At 32.2% G+C, this 19835-nt stretch overlaps 1 protein-coding gene across 8 annotated transcripts; it reads right to left on the reverse strand.

Annotated features, from left to right (window-relative positions):
* Positions 1-497: 497 nt before the first annotated feature.
* On the reverse strand, positions 498-6089 carry LOC108457440 (cyclin-dependent kinase D-3). 8 transcript variants are annotated; one of them, XR_008271008.1, is made up of 9 exons: positions 5481-6066; positions 4667-4965; positions 4478-4586; positions 3671-3796; positions 3281-3516; positions 2899-3207; positions 1303-1469; positions 1196-1231; positions 498-818 (listed from the first exon to the last, which is right to left on the reverse strand). XR_008271008.1 is itself a non-coding variant. In XM_017756507.2 (7 exons), the coding sequence occupies exons 1-7, from the start codon at positions 5583-5585 to the stop codon at positions 1464-1466; spliced, it is 1125 nt and encodes a 374-aa protein (XP_017611996.1). In that variant the 5' UTR covers positions 5586-6089; the 3' UTR covers positions 498-1463. The 8 variants fall into 8 exon arrangements, 2 of the variants coding, with proteins under 2 accessions (XP_017611996.1, XP_017611995.1); XR_008271007.1 differs by having other exon boundaries at positions 498-930; XR_001867100.2 differs by having other exon boundaries at positions 498-1231; positions 5481-6087.
* Positions 6090-19835: the final 13746 nt, after the last annotated feature.

Consider the following 19835-nt stretch of genomic DNA (forward strand, 5'->3'; position numbering starts at 1 on the left):
ATTCCTACATTATTAAAAAAAGAATTAAATAAAATCATAATGAAATAGAATTAATATTTACTGCTTAACATAATTAATATTCTTAAATTTTTTCATTTCATAAGTGAAATATTTTGTTTAAAATTAACCGCAATTAAAAATAATTTTAAGAAATATTACCTTTGTTATAATTTAAAATTATTTAATTTTTTAATAATTTAAAATAATAATCTATTTAATTTAACTCAGTCCTATAATACAAATACCTAAAGAGAACTATAAATCTCAAGATTTAATTGTCAGTCGTTGGACTTTCTCCTACCTTGTGCAGCCCAGCGACTCCAATAAAGAAATTTTAGACTCATGGACAGACCCAGAAAATGCGTCGACATGATAAACTTAAGTAAAATTTAACTGACATGAATACAAAATAAAATTCTTTCTGATTTAAGATCAAATTATTAAATTGCTAATCCATTGTAATAGTTTATTCTGATTTTAATTATTCACATATCGGATTTATTAATTATACTTTCCTTTCAAAAATAATGATGATGATAATTTTAACAATATGAATAAACAAACTACCAAATCTAAATAAATAAGCGCATCCAATGATCTAAACAATCATATGGTAAACAAATATTGTTTTTTATCAAATACAATATTGGGAAATTCTACCGCTCAAACCACAACTTCCAAGATTTACTAAAATTTCTCATACCAAATATTCAACTTCTAGAGAAATTTGATGAATTTTGGTGTGCTGTTGGAGCTCACGCTAAAACTTCCCCAATATTAAGACGGAAAAAAGATGACGCGGTTTGAACCTGTATCATCTAGAGGCCAAAGGGAAAGCTCTAACCACTTGCAAAAAGTCGAAAACATGCAGGAACGACGGAACACAACTTAAAACTAAAGCATTGACTGATGAGTGATGACTCTCATACCCTGCTGGACCATACCATTCAATCACAATAATAGCCTGACTAAATAAGAAGACTAACTAAATAAGACATCATTTATGAGTTTTGTATAAACCAGAACCATCAAGCACCAAAATATCAACAACAACAACAACAACAACAACAAAAAAAAAAAAAAAAAGAATTATTCTTTTTCTCGTCTAGTTTATGTAGACCAAGCTATGTTTTAATTTTTACCTTCTATGGGCTAATAATAATGCAAATTTCATCAAAATGTTAAAAGGAGTCACCTGTCGCTTCTTCCTTCAGAGTGAAGAAAAATCCCTCTGAAAAATAAAAAATCTTCAGCTTCTTTATGATTGTATAGGAAACCAAGTTGCGGATATAGAAAACCCACCTTGGTTGGTTAACAAAAAACTCCAAGGAGCCACCATATAGTTCATAAATATCCACGCTGCATAAACACGATACCGGCAAAGATACAATTTTGTAGACTTTTATTTTTCTTATTCATTGTGCTGGAAATCAAGATCAAGTTTCCTCTTCAGATGAGATCTATCAGCACTGCATAAGAAAGGTTAAAGAAACAACTCACTTACCTCACATATTTTAACATACGATAAACATTATATTTATATATAAATGATTTGACCAATCAGAAATTCAAGCTACAAACTTATCAATCAATATTCTCCTCGGACACATCAATCTAGATAAACTAAAATCATTTTAAAACAAAATCAAATTCTCTAGATTCAATAGATTATCCAATCAAATTTCACCTGGAAGTCATCTTATTATACATATACACATACATAAGCATGCAGAGACGTGCAAAAGCGCAAAATCATATTGCACCTTAGTGCACTCAAGAGAATGATTTGCCTTTTTTTTTTTTTTTTTTGGGTGCCTTGCGCCTGAGACAATATAGCATTCTAGCACCTAGCCTGGGCATGAAAATACAGATTCCCTCAAAAAAGGCAAAATGGTTTTACTACATCCCTTTCCAAGCTCACAAAGCCATTTCTACACAGACCCACCATCCTGAAAGAGACACCCAGCATTGCATAATATCAATTTTTTTCTGAAGAAACCCTACAGGAATTTGAACCAATTGCGCTCCATCCACAATCTACTTGGAAGTTCTCTTGTAAAGGTTATTGATGGTGAAATTCTTTTCAAGATGCTTCCCATATAAAGATGAATACCTTCATAAGGACTTTTCTCTTCTAACAATTTTGTAGCAGTACTTTCAAACCCTTCCATTGAGCTGATCTTGACATCCAGTGTAGTCAAGGTGTGTGCCTAGGCGCACCTGCGCTTTAGCACCAGATAACAAAAGCGCCTCAAACCTTTCAGACAAGGTGCATTTAATCAGGTGCACGTCTTGTGCACCTAGGCATGCCTTTTTATACCGCAGTAGGCATAGAACCAACCTAACTGAAGTTCTTTCTAATTTCTTTTATTTTTCACTCTTTTCATTAGACATACCTTCACAGTAAAGAAGGATAGTATTCAACTCTATGCTTCTTAACATTTGAGTATTCAACTATACACACACGCGCGCACACATACACATGCAAAAACTCATATATGCATATTGCCTCAGGTGATGGAACCCTTATATTGCCCAGGCGCAAGGCACAACAAAAGTGCTAGCCACTGTGAGAATATTCACCGTCACTACCGAGCAATGGAAAGTGCTTGATACTTTATAAATTCACATGACAAGGAGCTTGAGGTGTTCTGCAACTTCATGACTTGCTTAAGAACTAGGTGAGGAATTTTGATGAAGAGGATACCCTAGATGAAGATTTAACAGTCTATGCTTGATATAATTTCTTTAACCCAAGCTTCCCAAAATTAATCCATTTAAAAGTTGTTAGAAGGTTTAAAAATCCACTCGAGTTGAACCACTAGATGTTGCACATTTGAATCACTTAAAATGCTAGGATGAAAAACCATTATCAAAAGATCACACCATAGCTCTTACCTGTTAATTGTAGGCCTACTCATAGGTTTTGAGCCAAAGATTGAAAAATCTACAGACATTGGTACCTGTTCAACCTTTCCTGCAATTTCACCAACTGCCTGTCGAACTTCACCAACACGCTCATCGATCTTCTCCTTTTGGTTGGAATTACCTTCAAACCTCTCAGGATCAGGCATTACTCTCCTTGACTTCCATGGGGGAGAAAGGACAGTGGGACCTTCCTGGGGATTAAAATCTGATGCTTGCGTTTTAGGAGCGGGCCTAGGGAGCTTAGCTGGATCTGTAGGTGGAGGTGCAGATGAAAAATACCTAAACAGGAAATAAAATGAGAAAAACGAACGAAACATTGTCCTCATATTTCTAATTGGAAGATTTCATTTACCTGTGCTCTAATGCTTGCTTCACTGAAATCCTAGCTTTTGGGACATAAGTAAACATTTTCAATAATAGATCTAAAGCATCATCACTGGCCATTGGAAACAAGGAGCGCAAAGGTGGTGCAGGAACATATTGGTATTCTACATAATCAGGAAGGTATAACATATCTGGCCATTGAGAAGATGTTGGGGTCCCAAAAGCTGCAAAGATCTTTCCTAATTGATCAATGTCACTTGTGCCCTACAAAATGTTAAATGTTGAACCAATGAAAATGAGAAAATATACTAAGAAGGATACTTTAAACAGATGACATATTGATACAGTGCTCTGTACCAAGAATTAACTCACCAAAAAAAATGCAAGTATCAAAAACACTGAAGACAGCTAGGTTCACCTGTAGAAATGGTCGTCGTAGGAGAAGTTCTGCAAATATACAGGCAGCTGCCCAAACATCCACACCAGAACCATATTGCTTGCTACCAAAAAGTAATTCAGGAGCTCTATACCATCGAGCAAAGACCTATGCATAGTTGCATGGGTTTATATGTTAAAGCCAAGAGGGTGTTAGAAAACAATCCAAAATAAATGCCATAACTATCAATTGTTCAAAAACTAGATGTTGAAATACTACAAAGAAAGTATATTTCTGAATAAAAAAAATCTAATCGCATGGAATGTGCAACCAAAAAAAAAATAGAAAGAACATAAAATTGATCGAACAGCACTTTGTTGCTTGCTGTTGTTAGTGTCTCTCCATAAACCAACTATAGTTACATGCTTGTTTTAATATGCTGCAATAACATATCAATGGCAAAAGTTAATGACACCAAATTAAGGATATATCACAGAATACAGTGAACATCTACCAGGAAAACAGCATGCTTGTTCTGTGTACAAACCAAGTGATAGCATAGCTAATAAAGCCAAAATACAGAAAACCCGAAGCTAAAATCAGAAACAACAAACATATTAAGTTTCTATACTTTTCCCATACAAAAATAGTGTTACTGAAAAACAACTGATTGTTGGATGTAATGGTCAATTCTATAAGCTTAAGGTTAGAAAGCTAGAACTGCCACTAGGTCAGCTTATTCATAGTAGAAAATACTAATTCAAGATATAAGTCGAATTTATGAAATTATGGAGAATAGGATTTTACTCAAAGGACTAACTTGACATCCATTGGCAGCAATAAGCTTACCTGGTGAGTAAACTTACGATCTGGACTCCCAAATATGCGTGCCAATCCAAAGTCAGCAAGTTTAAGCTGACCATTGGGTCCTATCAGCAAATTATTTGGCTTCATATCCCTTTAAAACACTATAATGAGTCAAGCAATTTAAGACGCAGCAACCAATAAAAGTAGACTTAGAGCAGAGAGAAATAAGACCTATGTAAAACCCATTTCCGGTGGCAAAAAGAAAGCCCTTTTAAAGTCATCTGAATGTATGATTTGATGTCAGCTGGTGAGAGAAAAATATTCCGGTCTCGAATAACAGCTTCAAGATCAGTCTCCATGAACTCAAACACAAGATGCAAGTTACCCTTGAGTGGGAATGCATCTGTTAACTCAATTATATTGGGGGCTTTAAGCTCCTTCAGAAGTTTAATTTCTCTGAGTGCGGTAAAATTAACCCCTTCCTTTTGCTTTCCAAGACGAATTTTCTTAATTGCAACAATCTGTCCTGTCTGCAATCGACCAACAAACAACTAGTCTCAGAAAAGTCGAATCAACAATTAATTTCATAACTGGATATGCTTAATGTTATTGTAGCTTTTGCTACTTTCTGGAAAGCTCATTTGGCTACCGATAACAATTAATAACATTTTAATTGTGGGCAACACAAAGGAACATTTTTGACTAATTAAAACTTATAATTGTTTCTTAGAGAACAAAATGCATTATTTTACTTTTATGCATAACAATTATGGTCGAATTAGAACTTTTTAAGGCCAAAGGCAGTCTAGCATTCTTCCTGCAGTTACTCCATTCAATTGGGCCCAAAAACACATTAAAAAGTATTAGATAGTGAAGAAACAAAATCTGATGCTACAATGTATCCGAGAAAGAAAGAAAAACAAATATAATTATGCATTTTATTCATACTATCAAAAACCAAATTAATCTATTGCTGCCTTCGATTTTATACGGTTTAAAAAAAAACATAAAGAATGAAAAAGGAGAATTCGAAAGTTAGGGTTACCTTCGTATCGATGGCTTTGTAGACAACACCGTAAGTGCCTTCACCGAGAACCTCGCGTTTCAAATACCTATCTGCCACTTTCTTCGACGGTTCCATTTCTGTCATTTTTATTTTATTTTCTTACTTGTTTTCTTTTAATAAAAAATTGCTTTTGTTTATTAGAATTTTCACAACGAATTATTCTTATTTTCTCCAAATTTCCATTTACCAATCTTCAAACGCAAAAAGGAAAATGTGAGAATCTTTTTCGATCTCTGAGCTCTGGAAGAAAAAAAGAGGAAACAAAATAGATACGATTGGAAATTATCGGAAATCAGGAAAAGCAAGAGAGAATTGAAAACGAAAAGTGGCAGGAAAATTTTAGATTTAAATAATAACCAGACATCAAATTTTGATGACAATATATACTCAAAAAAAATGAAAAATATATGTAATTCTCGGTGAAGTATAAGCTATGGCGAATGGCGAGAGAATTTGACAGAGTAGAGTGTGTTAATGGAGAATTATTAGTACACAGTTGACGCGTTTGGGGCCGGATAAAAAGGTTTTTGGGCCTAATTCTTCCTCATTAAAACTAGGTACGCCTGCTCATGGCTAGATTACTCGTCCAGGTTGAAACAACCACTCGAAAAAATAAAAAAATTCGTACAAAAATATAATATGCAAAAAATGGGTTTGAGTAAATTTTTTGGTCAATTTTTTATATGATCTGGGACTTCAATAAGATTTTTTTGCTACAATTCGGCCGGTTCAACTCAAATATATTGTGTTATAAAAATAATTATATTAATAATATATGTTATAATAATTTTATATGTATATTATATTTATATTAAACCATTAATTTAATAACAATTAAAATTATTATTCAAAATTTAAAATAAAACTTACCTAAGCAACCCAATCCAAACTATAAAATTTTAAAAATTATATTTAATACAATAATAATTTTATATGTATATATTATATTTATATTAAACCATTAATTTAATAACAATTAAACTTATTATTCAAAACTTAAAATAAAACTTACCAAAATAAGTAACCCAATCCAAACTATAAAATTCTAAAAATTATATTTAATACAATAAAACATTTATTATATTATTTATGTTTTTAATATAATAAAATATTTATGATATTTATGGTAGTGTTTTTTAATATAAATACTTTTTAATGTGTTAGGAAATTTGTATTTTAGTATTTTTTAGTGCATTTAGTATATTATATTTTTTAAAAAAGTTACTTTTAAACAAAACTAATATAAAAAATCAAATCCCAAGTTTATCTTCATTAAATTGGGTTAGGTTTGTAAAAAAAATTAAGCACATTTTTTGAGTAGGGTTTGAAAAATTGATCTAGATAACTTACACAGACTTAACTTGGCCCAACACATCAACACCTCTAAAGCTAAGTATATTCTTTTTATTATTTTTCATGTTGGCTTTAAAATTCATTTCAAGATTTATGGCTGTCCTTTTGATGTTTAATGTTTGATCGTGCATTCTTTCCTTGAGAGCACAACGTGCCCTGTCACTACATCTAATCCAACACTTGTTGATATAACTCATTATCTTTAATCATTTGATAGTTTAAATCAAAGCATCAATTCTAGCTTAAACTAGGTCATGCCTTCCCATAACTTCTCAACATATATCCACCAAATATGAAAGCAACACATTTATGAAATTCAACATATATCAATATATCATTAATAGTAATATCTTAAACTTATATTAAGTAATCGAAAGAAGCTAGCACAAACTCAAACAATCTATTCTTATCAACTTTTTCATTTCCCTTAACCGTAAAGGACTTAGCTACCTCCTTAGCTACAACAACCAATTGAAACAATGAAACAAGTTAGGAAAACCATATTCAAGCATTAAAACAATTAAACTATTAATGTGATGTAATTCAATACAACAAGATACTTTCTCGTTTTTACTTAAAACTCAAGAACTCTTCTCTAGCCCAACCAAACCTAAAATGTAACCTTAAAAACTTCATTAAAGCTTCTAATAGTCACCAACAACACCATCTAAAACTTTTCCTCTCACTAAAACCTCTTAATCACTCACAGTGACATCTTAATAAATCATTAACCGAACTTCAATCTAACTTAAGTTTCAACTATAGCACTTTATTCTAAACTTCATTCCTAACACCAATATAGCTCAAAAACATCAGGAAAAAACTTGGATCAAAGGTTTCTTTCACTAGCTTGAAAAAATGCTCAAAAATGGAGAAAGTGAAAATAAATATGGAAAATCAAGTTTCAAGGAACAAAATTCATAAATTGATGTTAGAAAACATTTTACCTTAATGTAGAAATTAAAATGAAGTAAAGAAATCAAAGAAAAGTTCAACTTTTCCACTCCTGCAAAAATCAACGTGAACTAGCAAAAAAAAAAGAGAAAAATGTTGAAATCATGATCATGAATCTTTGTTAAAATGATAAGGTTTAATGAAAATAATTTACCAATTCTGAAATATTTAGTGAAAAATCTTCTTCTTTTTTGGTTGAGAAGAGATGAGAAGAAATTGAGAGAATTTTAGAGATGCTTTGGTGAAGTTTTCGTGAAAATAGGAATGGTTAACCATTCTCTCTAACCAACTCCTTTAAAAAGGAAATATTGTTAAAATGGGATTAGGTTAATAATAGCATAAAGACCTCAAACTCTCTAGATCATATTTCATAGTATTCACACATTGATCTTTCTAATTTTGTTAACTTCACACTTTAATCCATAAGCCTTAATTACTAAACTCTTCTAGATAACCTCATAATAATTCTAATGCATGACTAATTACACATTAATGGCACCTTAATATTCCATTGTACCCATCTCTAAAAACTTATTGGTTTAGCTTGTCAAAATGACTTGGCTTAAGAAATCCAACCCAAAATCAAATTTTTCGACACCAACAAAATACGGGTTGTTACATATAGTGTCAAGGATATCCCAAGCCTCTTTTAATGTAGTAAATTTGGAAATCCTCTTGAACTCTTGGCCATCAACTCCACAAAAAATTGAATACAGTGTCTTTTAAGTTTTCATTTGTTAACTTCTCCTCCTTAGTGACCCGTGTAAGCTTTAATTTTGGTGTCTCCACTCCAAAGGTTTCAATTGCAAGGTCTTTTCGCCAGTAAGAATAACATGTCAGGCTTTCTCATCTATATACTTTATAAAGGCCTTTACCTATCTTTTCAATATGCATAGTTGGAGCCATCCAACATTAGAGGACGTAAGATAGATAAGCCTTCCATTTTTTAAACAAGAATTGACATAAGGAACACCATTTAATTTATCAAGTTTTAGGCTATAATTTAAAAAAAAACAATTTTTGCAAGAACAATCTAAGCAATTATAATTGATGAGTGTAACAATTGAAAAACAAAATACATAACAATTGGTTAAGTAGTTTGGTAACCACCTACGTCTCAGGGGCCTTGCCCAAAAAGGCAATTCATTATCTTCAATCACATACAAAGAATGGTTTAAGTCTTACCACTCACTAGTGTAGCATCCCTATACTTGTACCTAAGATCTAGATCTCTCTCCATTAAGTTTCCTCCTTAAGAACTTAGTTTGAAAAATCAAGTGACTCACTTGCTTTATGTACAAAATGCACTCTGTAAAACACATTCCTAATGAATAGATTAAATGCTAAAATTCTCAATACAAATCACCTATGCAAGTCTCTCATTTATGAATGTTTTTGGACTTTCTAACATATGGGTTAATTACCATCTTAATCCCTACCAAGTAAGCTTGAAAAACAAGTTTTAAAGTATCCTAATAAAGTTTAGGATAAATAAGAGATCTCCACAAAAAAATTGTTATCATGCATTAAAAAACTTATACTTTTAGGAAGGTATTTTTCTTCACCAATATGGTCACTACACTCCAAAATCTAGTAAAAATTAGAACTCTTAAATGAGTTTTTACAAAAAAAAAAAATTGTAATTTCATTGATAAAGTTGGAATCAAGTAAACTTGTCCCTCCAAACTAAACAAGGATTTTAGATAAGTACATGTAGATTATATTTTAAATCTCATAATTGAAAATGCTCGTTTGTTAACTTAAAGTTAAGAATTTGTTGGGAGTTCAAGTTGAGCTACTTCATAAGATTTATATTTGTTAATAGCTAAGAAGTAGGGGTGAGCATTCGGTTCAATCAAGTGAAATTTTTTTTCAAGTTGATGAGTCCTATTTTATCATCTTAATTCGATTTGAAATATTTTTAAATTAAGTCGAGTGAAATGAAATTCAAGTCAAGTCGAATCGAATCGAATCAACTAAAATTGTTCGAGTTAAATTAAAAAGTTAAACATGTCAAATTAAAATCTTGTTACCGTATAATTGATTTTATGTTGGAGCACATAAATTTGAAACCATATGTATTTGAAAAAATTTTCAAAGCAAAATGAGAAAAGAAAAGGATATTTTATTATGATAAACTTGAATCATTAATTAACTTATTTAGGTCCCAAAATTATCATTTTAAAAAAATTTAATATTCTAACTTTCCTTTAGACTTGTCCATGGGTCAGGTCAGGTCACCCGAAAAGTGGAAGGGTTTAGGCAAAAATATAATCCCGAAAAATGGGCTTAGGCAAAAAAAGGACCCTTTAGAAAATGGGCCGGGCCTTGGGTAAGGTTTTTTTGGCTTGGCTCGACCTAGATTTGCAAAAAAATGCTATTTTCCCACTATTTTGTTGTTGTTTTTCCACTGCTTTGCTTCTATTTCACCATTATATTTCTATTATTTTGTTGTTATCGTTTGAATATTGTATAACTCTTGTTTTATTGTTAATTTTGCTACTATTTTAGAGGCATTTTCTTGTTAAGTTGCACTTATCTCAGTGTTATTTAAGTATAAAGAGTGTTTTTTTTTTCAATTTGTTGGGAAGCATCTATTTTAATGTTTTTAGTGTTTTTGATGTATTCTATTTTAATTTTTTTATATAAAAATAAAATAAAATAAATTTAATACGGGAGGATTAGTCCAGGCCTGGGTTTTAGCATTTTTATCTATTTAGGGCTTGGGCAAAAAAAAATAGGCCTAGTTTTTGGGCTAAGCCCATTTGTAACACCTGATTATCTTTATTGGCTTGAAATTTAAAGAAAGCTAGGATTAAATTGAAATGATTAGCAAATTGTTGAACTCCACTAGGAAATTTAGAAATTTAAATGGTCGAATTGTGATTAGTTGGATCTCAATTCTAGTTTAGCTAGGATGGATTGACTGGTTCTATACTGGGAGACAAAATGATTAAGGATGAATGGTTGAGATGGTTAGTGAAGATCGTACTATAGGTGTATATACATATGTGTGCGTGGAGACAGAATTTTCTCAATTCTGTTTATAAATTTGTCTCTCCATAGCATCATCTTCTTTAGTATCTTTGAAGAAGAAGAGGATATAGCTAAAGGAAGCTCTGCATGTCGTAGCAATCGTGTGAATTGAAGTCTGGTAGTAGAGAAATTGACGAACTGGTAAGATTCCTTACCTCTTTGTACTTGTGGATTGAAGAAAAAAGTAGAGTAAGAACTCTTAAAAGCTTCTGAATAATTATGGATTCTAGGTGGTTAAGGGTTGAACACCTTTAGTTTAATCGATAAATAATTGTTATGCTTAGTTGTCAGGACAAAGGTTGCCCTGGTGTTTGGACAAGCTAAGTTGATGAGGATAAAAGAATCCAGGTGTGTCTTTGTACCTTACCTTCTGGATTATAGATGATGTCATGTGCCTTGCATGTGTCACATTGATTATGTATTGAGGTTACCTAAGTTTATAGTATGTGTGTGTGTGTGTGTGTGTTGAAGAAAGAGTGGGCTTTGTTTGTACACAATACTCTATGAGCTCTTGCTAGTAGTCTGTTGGTTTGTTTTATGGTAGATAGTGGATGATAGGTAAAATGGTGTGATGTATGTATAATGATAAATTGTATGATATGCTTGAGTAATGTATGCGCAGTGCGAATGGGAAATTATTGATGGGTTAGATGGAGTTAGGATTTTGGAAATAGTGTTTCTGTGTATCGGCATATGGTGTTGTTAGGCACAAATCGTGATTTGCGAAGCTCTAAGCCTTATGAAGGGGACACTGTGGTGTTTGAGCATCAAGATCAAAAATGGTGAAATGGAGGTATGGACGGATGAATAGGGAAATGGAATACTGTTAAGATTCCCACCATACGATGTTACTAGGTACAAACTGTGATGTGCAAAGCTCCAAGCCTTACAAAGGAGACAATGCAGTGTTCGAGCATCAAGTTTAAATGTTAAGCATAATGATATCAACTCGTCCTTTGACGCAATAGCGTGAAGATGGTAATTAGGTTCCATAGAATAACACCACGATGGCGGTCAGCAGGCTCTATGGGGTGACATCGAGATGATGGTAAAGTCCTTCAAGACAACACTTCAAAGAGGTTTAAGGTGTAAGACTATAGCTTGACTATGACAACCAATGGAGTCTTCTAGGACATTAAACATGGGGAATAATGTGTTAGACCATAGCTTGACCATGGTAACATAGAGAGTCTCTCAGGACAATAAACACGAAAAAGTTTACCAGAACGTAAAACATGGGGTTATTCGTGTGAAATCTGTAGAACGGTATACCAAGAGACACACCAAGGTATAAAATAGAGTTCACTGTGTGATGGGTGTGCTAAGTCACAAAAACGAATGAACTTGTTGCGTTTGGGGAACAAGACCATCAAGATAATGAGAGAATTTACCAAAGGCGATAACGGGTAGAGCCAAGAAAGTATCTGTTGGATCTGTTGCCCTAAGTGTAGTATTTTCATCTGAGAACACTTGTAATTTTTTTAAATAGATTGGTTAATAAAATTATTCATAAATTAAATTAATACTTTGTATAATTTTCGTCACATGGTTTTTACGTGCAAAACAAAATGGAAGTAAATGTTGCTCATTATGTAACACCTCCTACCCGTATTCATTGTCGGAATAGCGTACGACGCATTACTGGAGTTTACGAATTAATTTTTTTTTACTTAATATAGCCCCTTTATAGATATCTAACCTTCCCTGCAAATTTTAAACCGAGACCAATCCACATCAACCAATTCAATTCAATATATTTTCAAGATAGATTCATGCATATTTATAAGATAATCTCATCACATACCAAAACCAAGATTTGTTAGCCATACCAATGGCTAACCTTACATTCATTTCATATTAACATTTACTTTATTAGCTTATACATGCCATTGATTTCCAAAATAAAGTTTCTTTATATATCGAAATCTTGAGGTTGATAGTGTGATGTGTCTCCAATCGAATCCGACCTCCGAGCTCTTAACACTACAAAACAGGGGAAAAGGAAACAGGGTAAGTGCTTTGTGCTTAGTAAGCCCATGTAACAAGAACTATACTTACCTAATATTTTCAATACAATGCAATAAACATTCATATATCCATTCAATGCATTATTGCCCTAACATGCACAAACTCAACATTCAAGTTAGTACAATAATTTCCATATATCAATGATATATACCATGATTGATGATTTCATCAATACTATGATTTCCATTCCCTTGTTATTCTTCCATATTTATCCTGTTTAATTTCTTGGAATTTCGATGGATTTTTAGAGGTACACTTTTAGTGTACATTTCTGGGTCCGTCAATTCATATTCATGTGCGCACATTTCCATTTCAGAGAGCACACTCCAGCGAACCTCATCCTTACAGCGGGATTACCAATCCAGGCTAAATCCTCTGCAACGACAATTACTCTAAAAAGCTTGGATCTGAATTACCAGTCCAGGCTAAATTCAGACCCTAATTCGAATTACCCATTAGGGCTAAATCCATTTTACACATATTCTTCGGGAGGGCTATATCAGGATAGGATCACCCGTCCGGGCTAGATCCTTTTTACCGTCAATTCCTTTTCAGAGATCCATCAAATTTCCTTTCATTCAACTGGGATTTCTTCCCTTTTTTATCAAATATATCAATGTTTCATCAATTTTCATATAATGAACATTCAAATTATGTTCACATCAATAACATACATTTCAAGCATTTAAGAATATAATTCAAGTTACATGAACTTACCTCAATACTTGTTCGTATACAAAAATCAACTAATCCTGAACTTTTTCCTTTCCTCGATCTATCTTCGTATTTAAATCTTCTGGATATAAATAAATAAATTTAATTATCAATTTAAGACATTTCATGTTAATATGCAACATTCTCTATAATTTCATTATTATTTATAGTTCATTCAAAGCTGTTTATTTGAGTCATAGTCACTAAATTATTTTTATCTTGAGCTACAGAACTCCAAATTAGGATCTGTTAATTTTCCCTGAAACTAGACTCACATATCTTCTTACCATAAAATGTTTAGAATTTTTGGTTTAGCCAATAAGTACAGTTTATTCTTTAAAATCACCCCTATTTTGCTGTCTGACAGTTCTGACCCTTTTTCAATAAAAATTAATTATCTCTTCATACAAGATTCAGATGATGTTTCTGTTTGTTTCTATTGAAAATAGACTCATTAATAATTTTAAAAATATAAATTTAAGCCCCTAATAATTTTTATTCATTTTTTTACGATTTTTCAAATTAGAATAGGGGAACTCGAATTCATTCTGACCTTATCTCACAAAATTCATTATATCTCATGATTTACAAATCTATTGCTTACACTGTTTCTTCTACGAGAAACTAGACTCAATAAGATTTAATTTCATATTTTTTTCATCTTCTAATTCAATTTCTAAAATTTATGGTGATTTTTCAAAGTTAGTCTACTGCTGCTGTCCAAAACTGTTTTAGTGCAAGCTGTTTATTACCATTTTTCCCCTAAGCTTTTAATAAATAATAATTTCGTCCCTACTGAATTAGCCTCTCAATTGAGCTGATTTTTCTCAATTAACACTTTATTCTATCACTTTAAAATACTTTATAACCTTTAGGAATCAGAATTTCAGCAATAGACTTTAATTCCAAATTTTTTCACAATTAGGTCCTAAAAAATCAATTTCTATTGAAATTACCTAATAAAATCATCTCATAAACAAATTAAAGCTTAAATTTCATTCTATTTCATCATAAACTTACAGCACTCAACCATGGTGACTTTCAATTTCATCCATGAAATCAAAAACTAATGAATTTAATAGTAGGACCTAGTTGTAAAAGTCTTAGAAACACAAAAATTACAAGAAATAGGCAAGGATTAACTCACTTGGTGCAAAAATTATGAAATACCATCTTAGAAAACCCACCTATGGTGTTTTTGGCTAATGAGAATGAAGAAAAATGAAGAGATTTCTAGATATTTCAAATTAGTCCTACTTTTATTTAGTAAATTTTGTTATTTTCCCATTTTGCCCTTATTTCAGTAATTCTCCTGATTTTTCTCAGCTTATGCTGCCCAAAATATCTCCTTTGGGCTTATTTTCTCTTCAGGTCCCTCTTCATTTGACAATTGAGCTATTTAATCCTTCTAGTAACTTTTACACCCGTTTCAATTTAGTCCTTTTCATTTAATTACCTACCCAAACGTTAAAATTTTCTAACGAAATTTTAATACCACATTACTAACATTTTATAAATATTTATAAAAATATTTCCTACTCATTTTTACGAGATCAAGGTCTCGATACCTTGTTTTTACCCAATTCCTTCAATAATTCCTTTTTCTAACTAACCACTAAATCGGTAAAATTTTTCTATCGATATTTTAATACGATTTTCCTATCATATAAATATTCATGCAAAAATATTAAAATAAATTTCTCTTTAAATCGAATTTGTGGTTACGAAACCACTGTTCCAATAACCTTGAATTTAGGCCATTACACATTAATTGTCTAAATGTTAAACTAATACTAAGTGGTATTACATGATCGGATTGTAGTATGGAAAAACTTGTATTAGTAGATGAACCTAAACATGTACTTAGTCTAATCGAAAATGAGAAAACCGATCAAATGACTAATATGCCGTCTATCAAGTCCAATTGCAGAAATGTCTTGTCTTAGCATTGGAGCGGATGACTCCCAGAAGATAGAGACATAGATGTAACTGACTGGAATGACAGTACATTGGATAGGATCCAAGTAGAATAGAACTTGAACCCGTTTATGGATTTATTCACTTGTGAAATTCATAGTGTGACATACCTAAATCCTGAATGGATGACGAACTATGTATATGTGACTCGTATACTTTGATGTAAGAAAAAACATAAGTTCAAATAGATAATGAACTAAAAGTTGGTGCATTGGGTGTACGACTTCTGTAGTATGTAGCATCATTCAAAATAGTGAAATTCATAGCACAAAACATGGGTAAATGTTATCCTCTTATGGGCATTACATGGTTGATGGAAAGTAAACGTGGCCACGAGTCGTCTGTCTTTGTGATGGATGACTTTATCACTATTGGCTAGTAATTTATTTTTCATGAAGGAAGTTGTAATGGTTAACATGAGATAACATAGGATCATACTGGGAGAACGAATAGTATCCCAAAGAGATAAAAAAAATATCCTATGAGGGTAACACACTTATGATAAGGTCATTGACGAACACAGAGTAGTTACTTTTGTAATGGTATGTCGTTAGGGAGAGCTTAGTCACGATACTATAGTGGAATGACTTCGTGACTAAATGATTTTATAATTAATAGATGAAAAGCTGAAACTTAAATATAAACCATTTGAGATGCAACTACATATGTCCAATCGGTCCCTTTGCTAGCTCGTTGAAACAAAAAATGAATTGCATGTTTGAATAGAAATGAACAGATTGAATAGGAAAAGAGAAATGAGAAACATTCAGGAATGATTATAGTTTTCTTTGAAATGGAGAAATGGAATTATTTTGAAATGAATATAGGTTTCCAAAAATGGAAATAGAAATGGCAGTGGAAATAAAAATGGAAATAATCCATTTGCAATCATATATGGCTTACTTAAAAAATGATAGGAAGAATGAATTTATGTTTTTGAACTATTTTGAAGGTTGGTAATGAAAGTAAATAATTTGGTCATAATGCATATGTTGAGTCATGAAATATTGAACATATTTTCCCAAAATTTTACCAGGGTTAAAATCGTCAAATTTTTACTAGGGGTAAAATTGTCAAAATTTTGCTAAGGGTAAAATAGGGATGAGAATTCTTTTTTATATATAAATATTTAAAGTTTATTTTGGGAAATAGAAAAACTGAATCTGGTTGAATCACATTACGGAGTACTGGGTCAAAAAGGCCGAGGAAGTACTCGTAATTGTACCCGAAGTGAGAGTGGCCCAAAAACCCCTATAGACATGAAGGGGGCGGCAACCCTAGTAGGAATAATAGGCTGTGTCATCCACTCTTGTCCTATTCTAAGTAGGATGTTATTTTTTATTTGAAATAAACCATTACAACTCAAAAAGGATTCTACTTTCTCTTCCTATAAATAGATGGCACCAGTAGAGCTAATAACACAAATTTGAGATATTTTTATTCTGCTAAAAAATAGAGAGAACTTATTCTCAACTCTTACATATATTTTTCCAAAATAGCAATTCTATTGGTTTCTATTAAAAAGAGAGAATTTTCATTTTCACCCGAAAAGGAGAAAACTTTTTCTAGTTCTGTGTTTGATTCAATTGGTTTGAGCCCACACTTGAAGCAATTAGTGGTACGAGAATAGCGGAGAAGATCATTTGTTTGAAAGACGAGAAAAATAAGTGTACGTTAAACCAAAAACACAGGTACAAATTAGGATAAGCTTTATTATTTTAAGTATCACAAACTGAGTCAGTTTTCAAAATTTTAAATTTTCGTTATGTAAGAAAACTGTTTCCAAATTGAGATTTTTCCAATAGTATCTCAACCCAGTTAAGGTGAAAGGATGAAGAGACTCATTAAATAAGAAGGTAAACATAACATACATCAAAAAGAGTCCACCAGGGAAGCCATGAGCCCCATATTGTTTAAGTAGATACGTAATAGGCTGTAATAAGAGCAATCTTAAATTGTAAGCAGGAAAGGAGTAGCCGAAAGATTGGGTAGCCCAATAAGAGTCTTTATGAGAGAAAATGCCAACTCAAGGTTGAATGCTCAATAAAGTCCGTTAGAGAATAGTGAAAAGCAGAGGCCTGCCAACACTATGAAACAATATGAAAGTCTTATCAAAACCTTCACAAAACATGTGAAAAGGGAATAGTATGTCAGTACCACATGTCTAATGGAGCATTTTAAAGGAATAGGTTGAAAAGGCGGCTACTATGGTGCTTCATTGTGGGTACTAGTTCTCCAAGATAGTGAGGATATTGTATTATGGTAAAGAACATATATGTGACAATTACTTGGGTAGTCTCCAAGCTTCACCAGTCAGAAATAATGAATATGAGTATCAGGGATACAGAATAATGAGAGATAAGGATGGGGTGAGACCCATAAGAGGACATGGTTGGGACCATAATGTATAGGGCATGGGACTTGCTAATTAAATTCGTAGAATCTTCTATAAAATTTAGGGAGTTCAAATTTTGAGCTAAAAATCTCAATTTCTTAAAATTTATGAAATCTTACACATACTTATATACAGACTTCATTAAGTTCTAGGAATACTTTATGTGCAAGTATAATTTTTTTAGGAAATAAATATGTAGTGTATCTAGGAATACTTTATGTGTAAGTAATAACCTTCCTAAGTCAAGTAGGGCATCCAAATATTATTAGGACTCTTAGGTCTATAAATACGACCCTTAATTCTATGAATTCTTCACTAAATTTTTTACCGTCAAAGTCTCTGTTCTAAGTCTAGTTCGTAGCTATCAAGGTAAGCCTCTATCTTGTTGAGTGTGATTTTCCAAGTTTGCATTGTATGAATTCTATATGTCTTGTTCAATACGTGTGTATGCTTGTTGCAATCTAGCCAGACCATCTACCAGTAAGGATAAAGGTAAAGCTAAACTTGTTTAAGTTTCTACATTTTCTGGTGAGTGGTCTGGAATTCTTTGGATTATGTTAATGATCTACCGTAATTTGGTGTAGCAGATTGAACTAGTGTTCGCACTTGAGGAGCTTGAATACAAACACTGTGGTTAAGTTTTAGCTAAGTTTTCCTAATTTTATTTACATTCAATAAAATGTGTAATTTGAGTCCTTTGTTGACATTAGGGGCCGAATGAGGTGTAAGGGTGAGCTAATATGCTTTGTGAGTGTGCTAGAGACCGTTAAAAGGTGTTTTAACTCGATAATGATCATTGTGTTGCAATATAACGAGTTGGATGTCATAACATAAAGAGAAAAATAGAAGAATATTAAGATTGCCTTCGGTGTCGCGACACAACTTAAGGATTTCGTGACACACCCCTGAAGATGAAGCATACTGCCATTGATGTCACGACACTGGACTTGGTGTGTTATGACATTACCTCTGTATAGGAAATAATTACGAGCCAGGGGAGTTTTGGTTCACACAATCAAACATTAAAGCACGAGGATGACAACTGACCTAGGATTAAGGACAACGACCACTTTAAGTCCATAAATAGGCTAAATCGAATTGATGAAATAAAAAAAAGGCAAAAAAAATCTTTCTTTTTCTATCTCCGCCCAATTTTTTGTTGTCTTACATTTATAATTTATACATCTCCATTTATACATGAAAACTACTTCAAAATAAAAAGTGTAAAACCCATTTTATCTACCTATGCAAACTTGAATTTGATTCATTTAACACATGTTATGGACAACTTTTCATATTGTATAATTTTTTTCCTAGTTTTAGTCATTAGTTTTTCTCTTTTCATAGGCTTTAGGTTTATTTCATTTTTATTCTTCACTTTAGCAGAAGATATCATATTTTTGAACTTGATAAAACTCTATGAGGATTCAACATTCTATTCAATACAAATCAGGCTTCTTCTAAACTTTATATTCTTGAATTGTTATTCATGTCTATTCTATATATCAAATCTATATTGTTTTTGAGATCTATGAGGAACTAATCCTTTTCTGGGGAATTAGCAAATAGAGTATGATTAATTAACTACTTTGTAGGGTTCTCTTAATGGATCAGCTATTCTTGAAAGAAAGAATTTAAATCCTAGGCTTGACGGCCTTAGGAAGTCATTAAGGTGGGAATTAACCCAAAATTGATATGGCGTATCCCTGAACATTGTAACCTTGAATCGGTCTAGATTGTGAAGTTGAGAGATAAGTAGTTCTTGTTGAGTCGTTATTCTAATAGGAGATCAGAAGATCTTGTTGGGGTATTAACTAGTTGATTGAACAAGAAAACCCAAGGCGGCAGTCGGTTATGATTACCGAAGCGAGATAATT

This window comes from Gossypium arboreum, chromosome 9, assembly GCF_025698485.1.
Source record: "Gossypium arboreum isolate Shixiya-1 chromosome 9, ASM2569848v2, whole genome shotgun sequence".
Lineage (NCBI taxonomy): Eukaryota > Viridiplantae > Streptophyta > Magnoliopsida > Malvales > Malvaceae > Gossypium > Gossypium arboreum.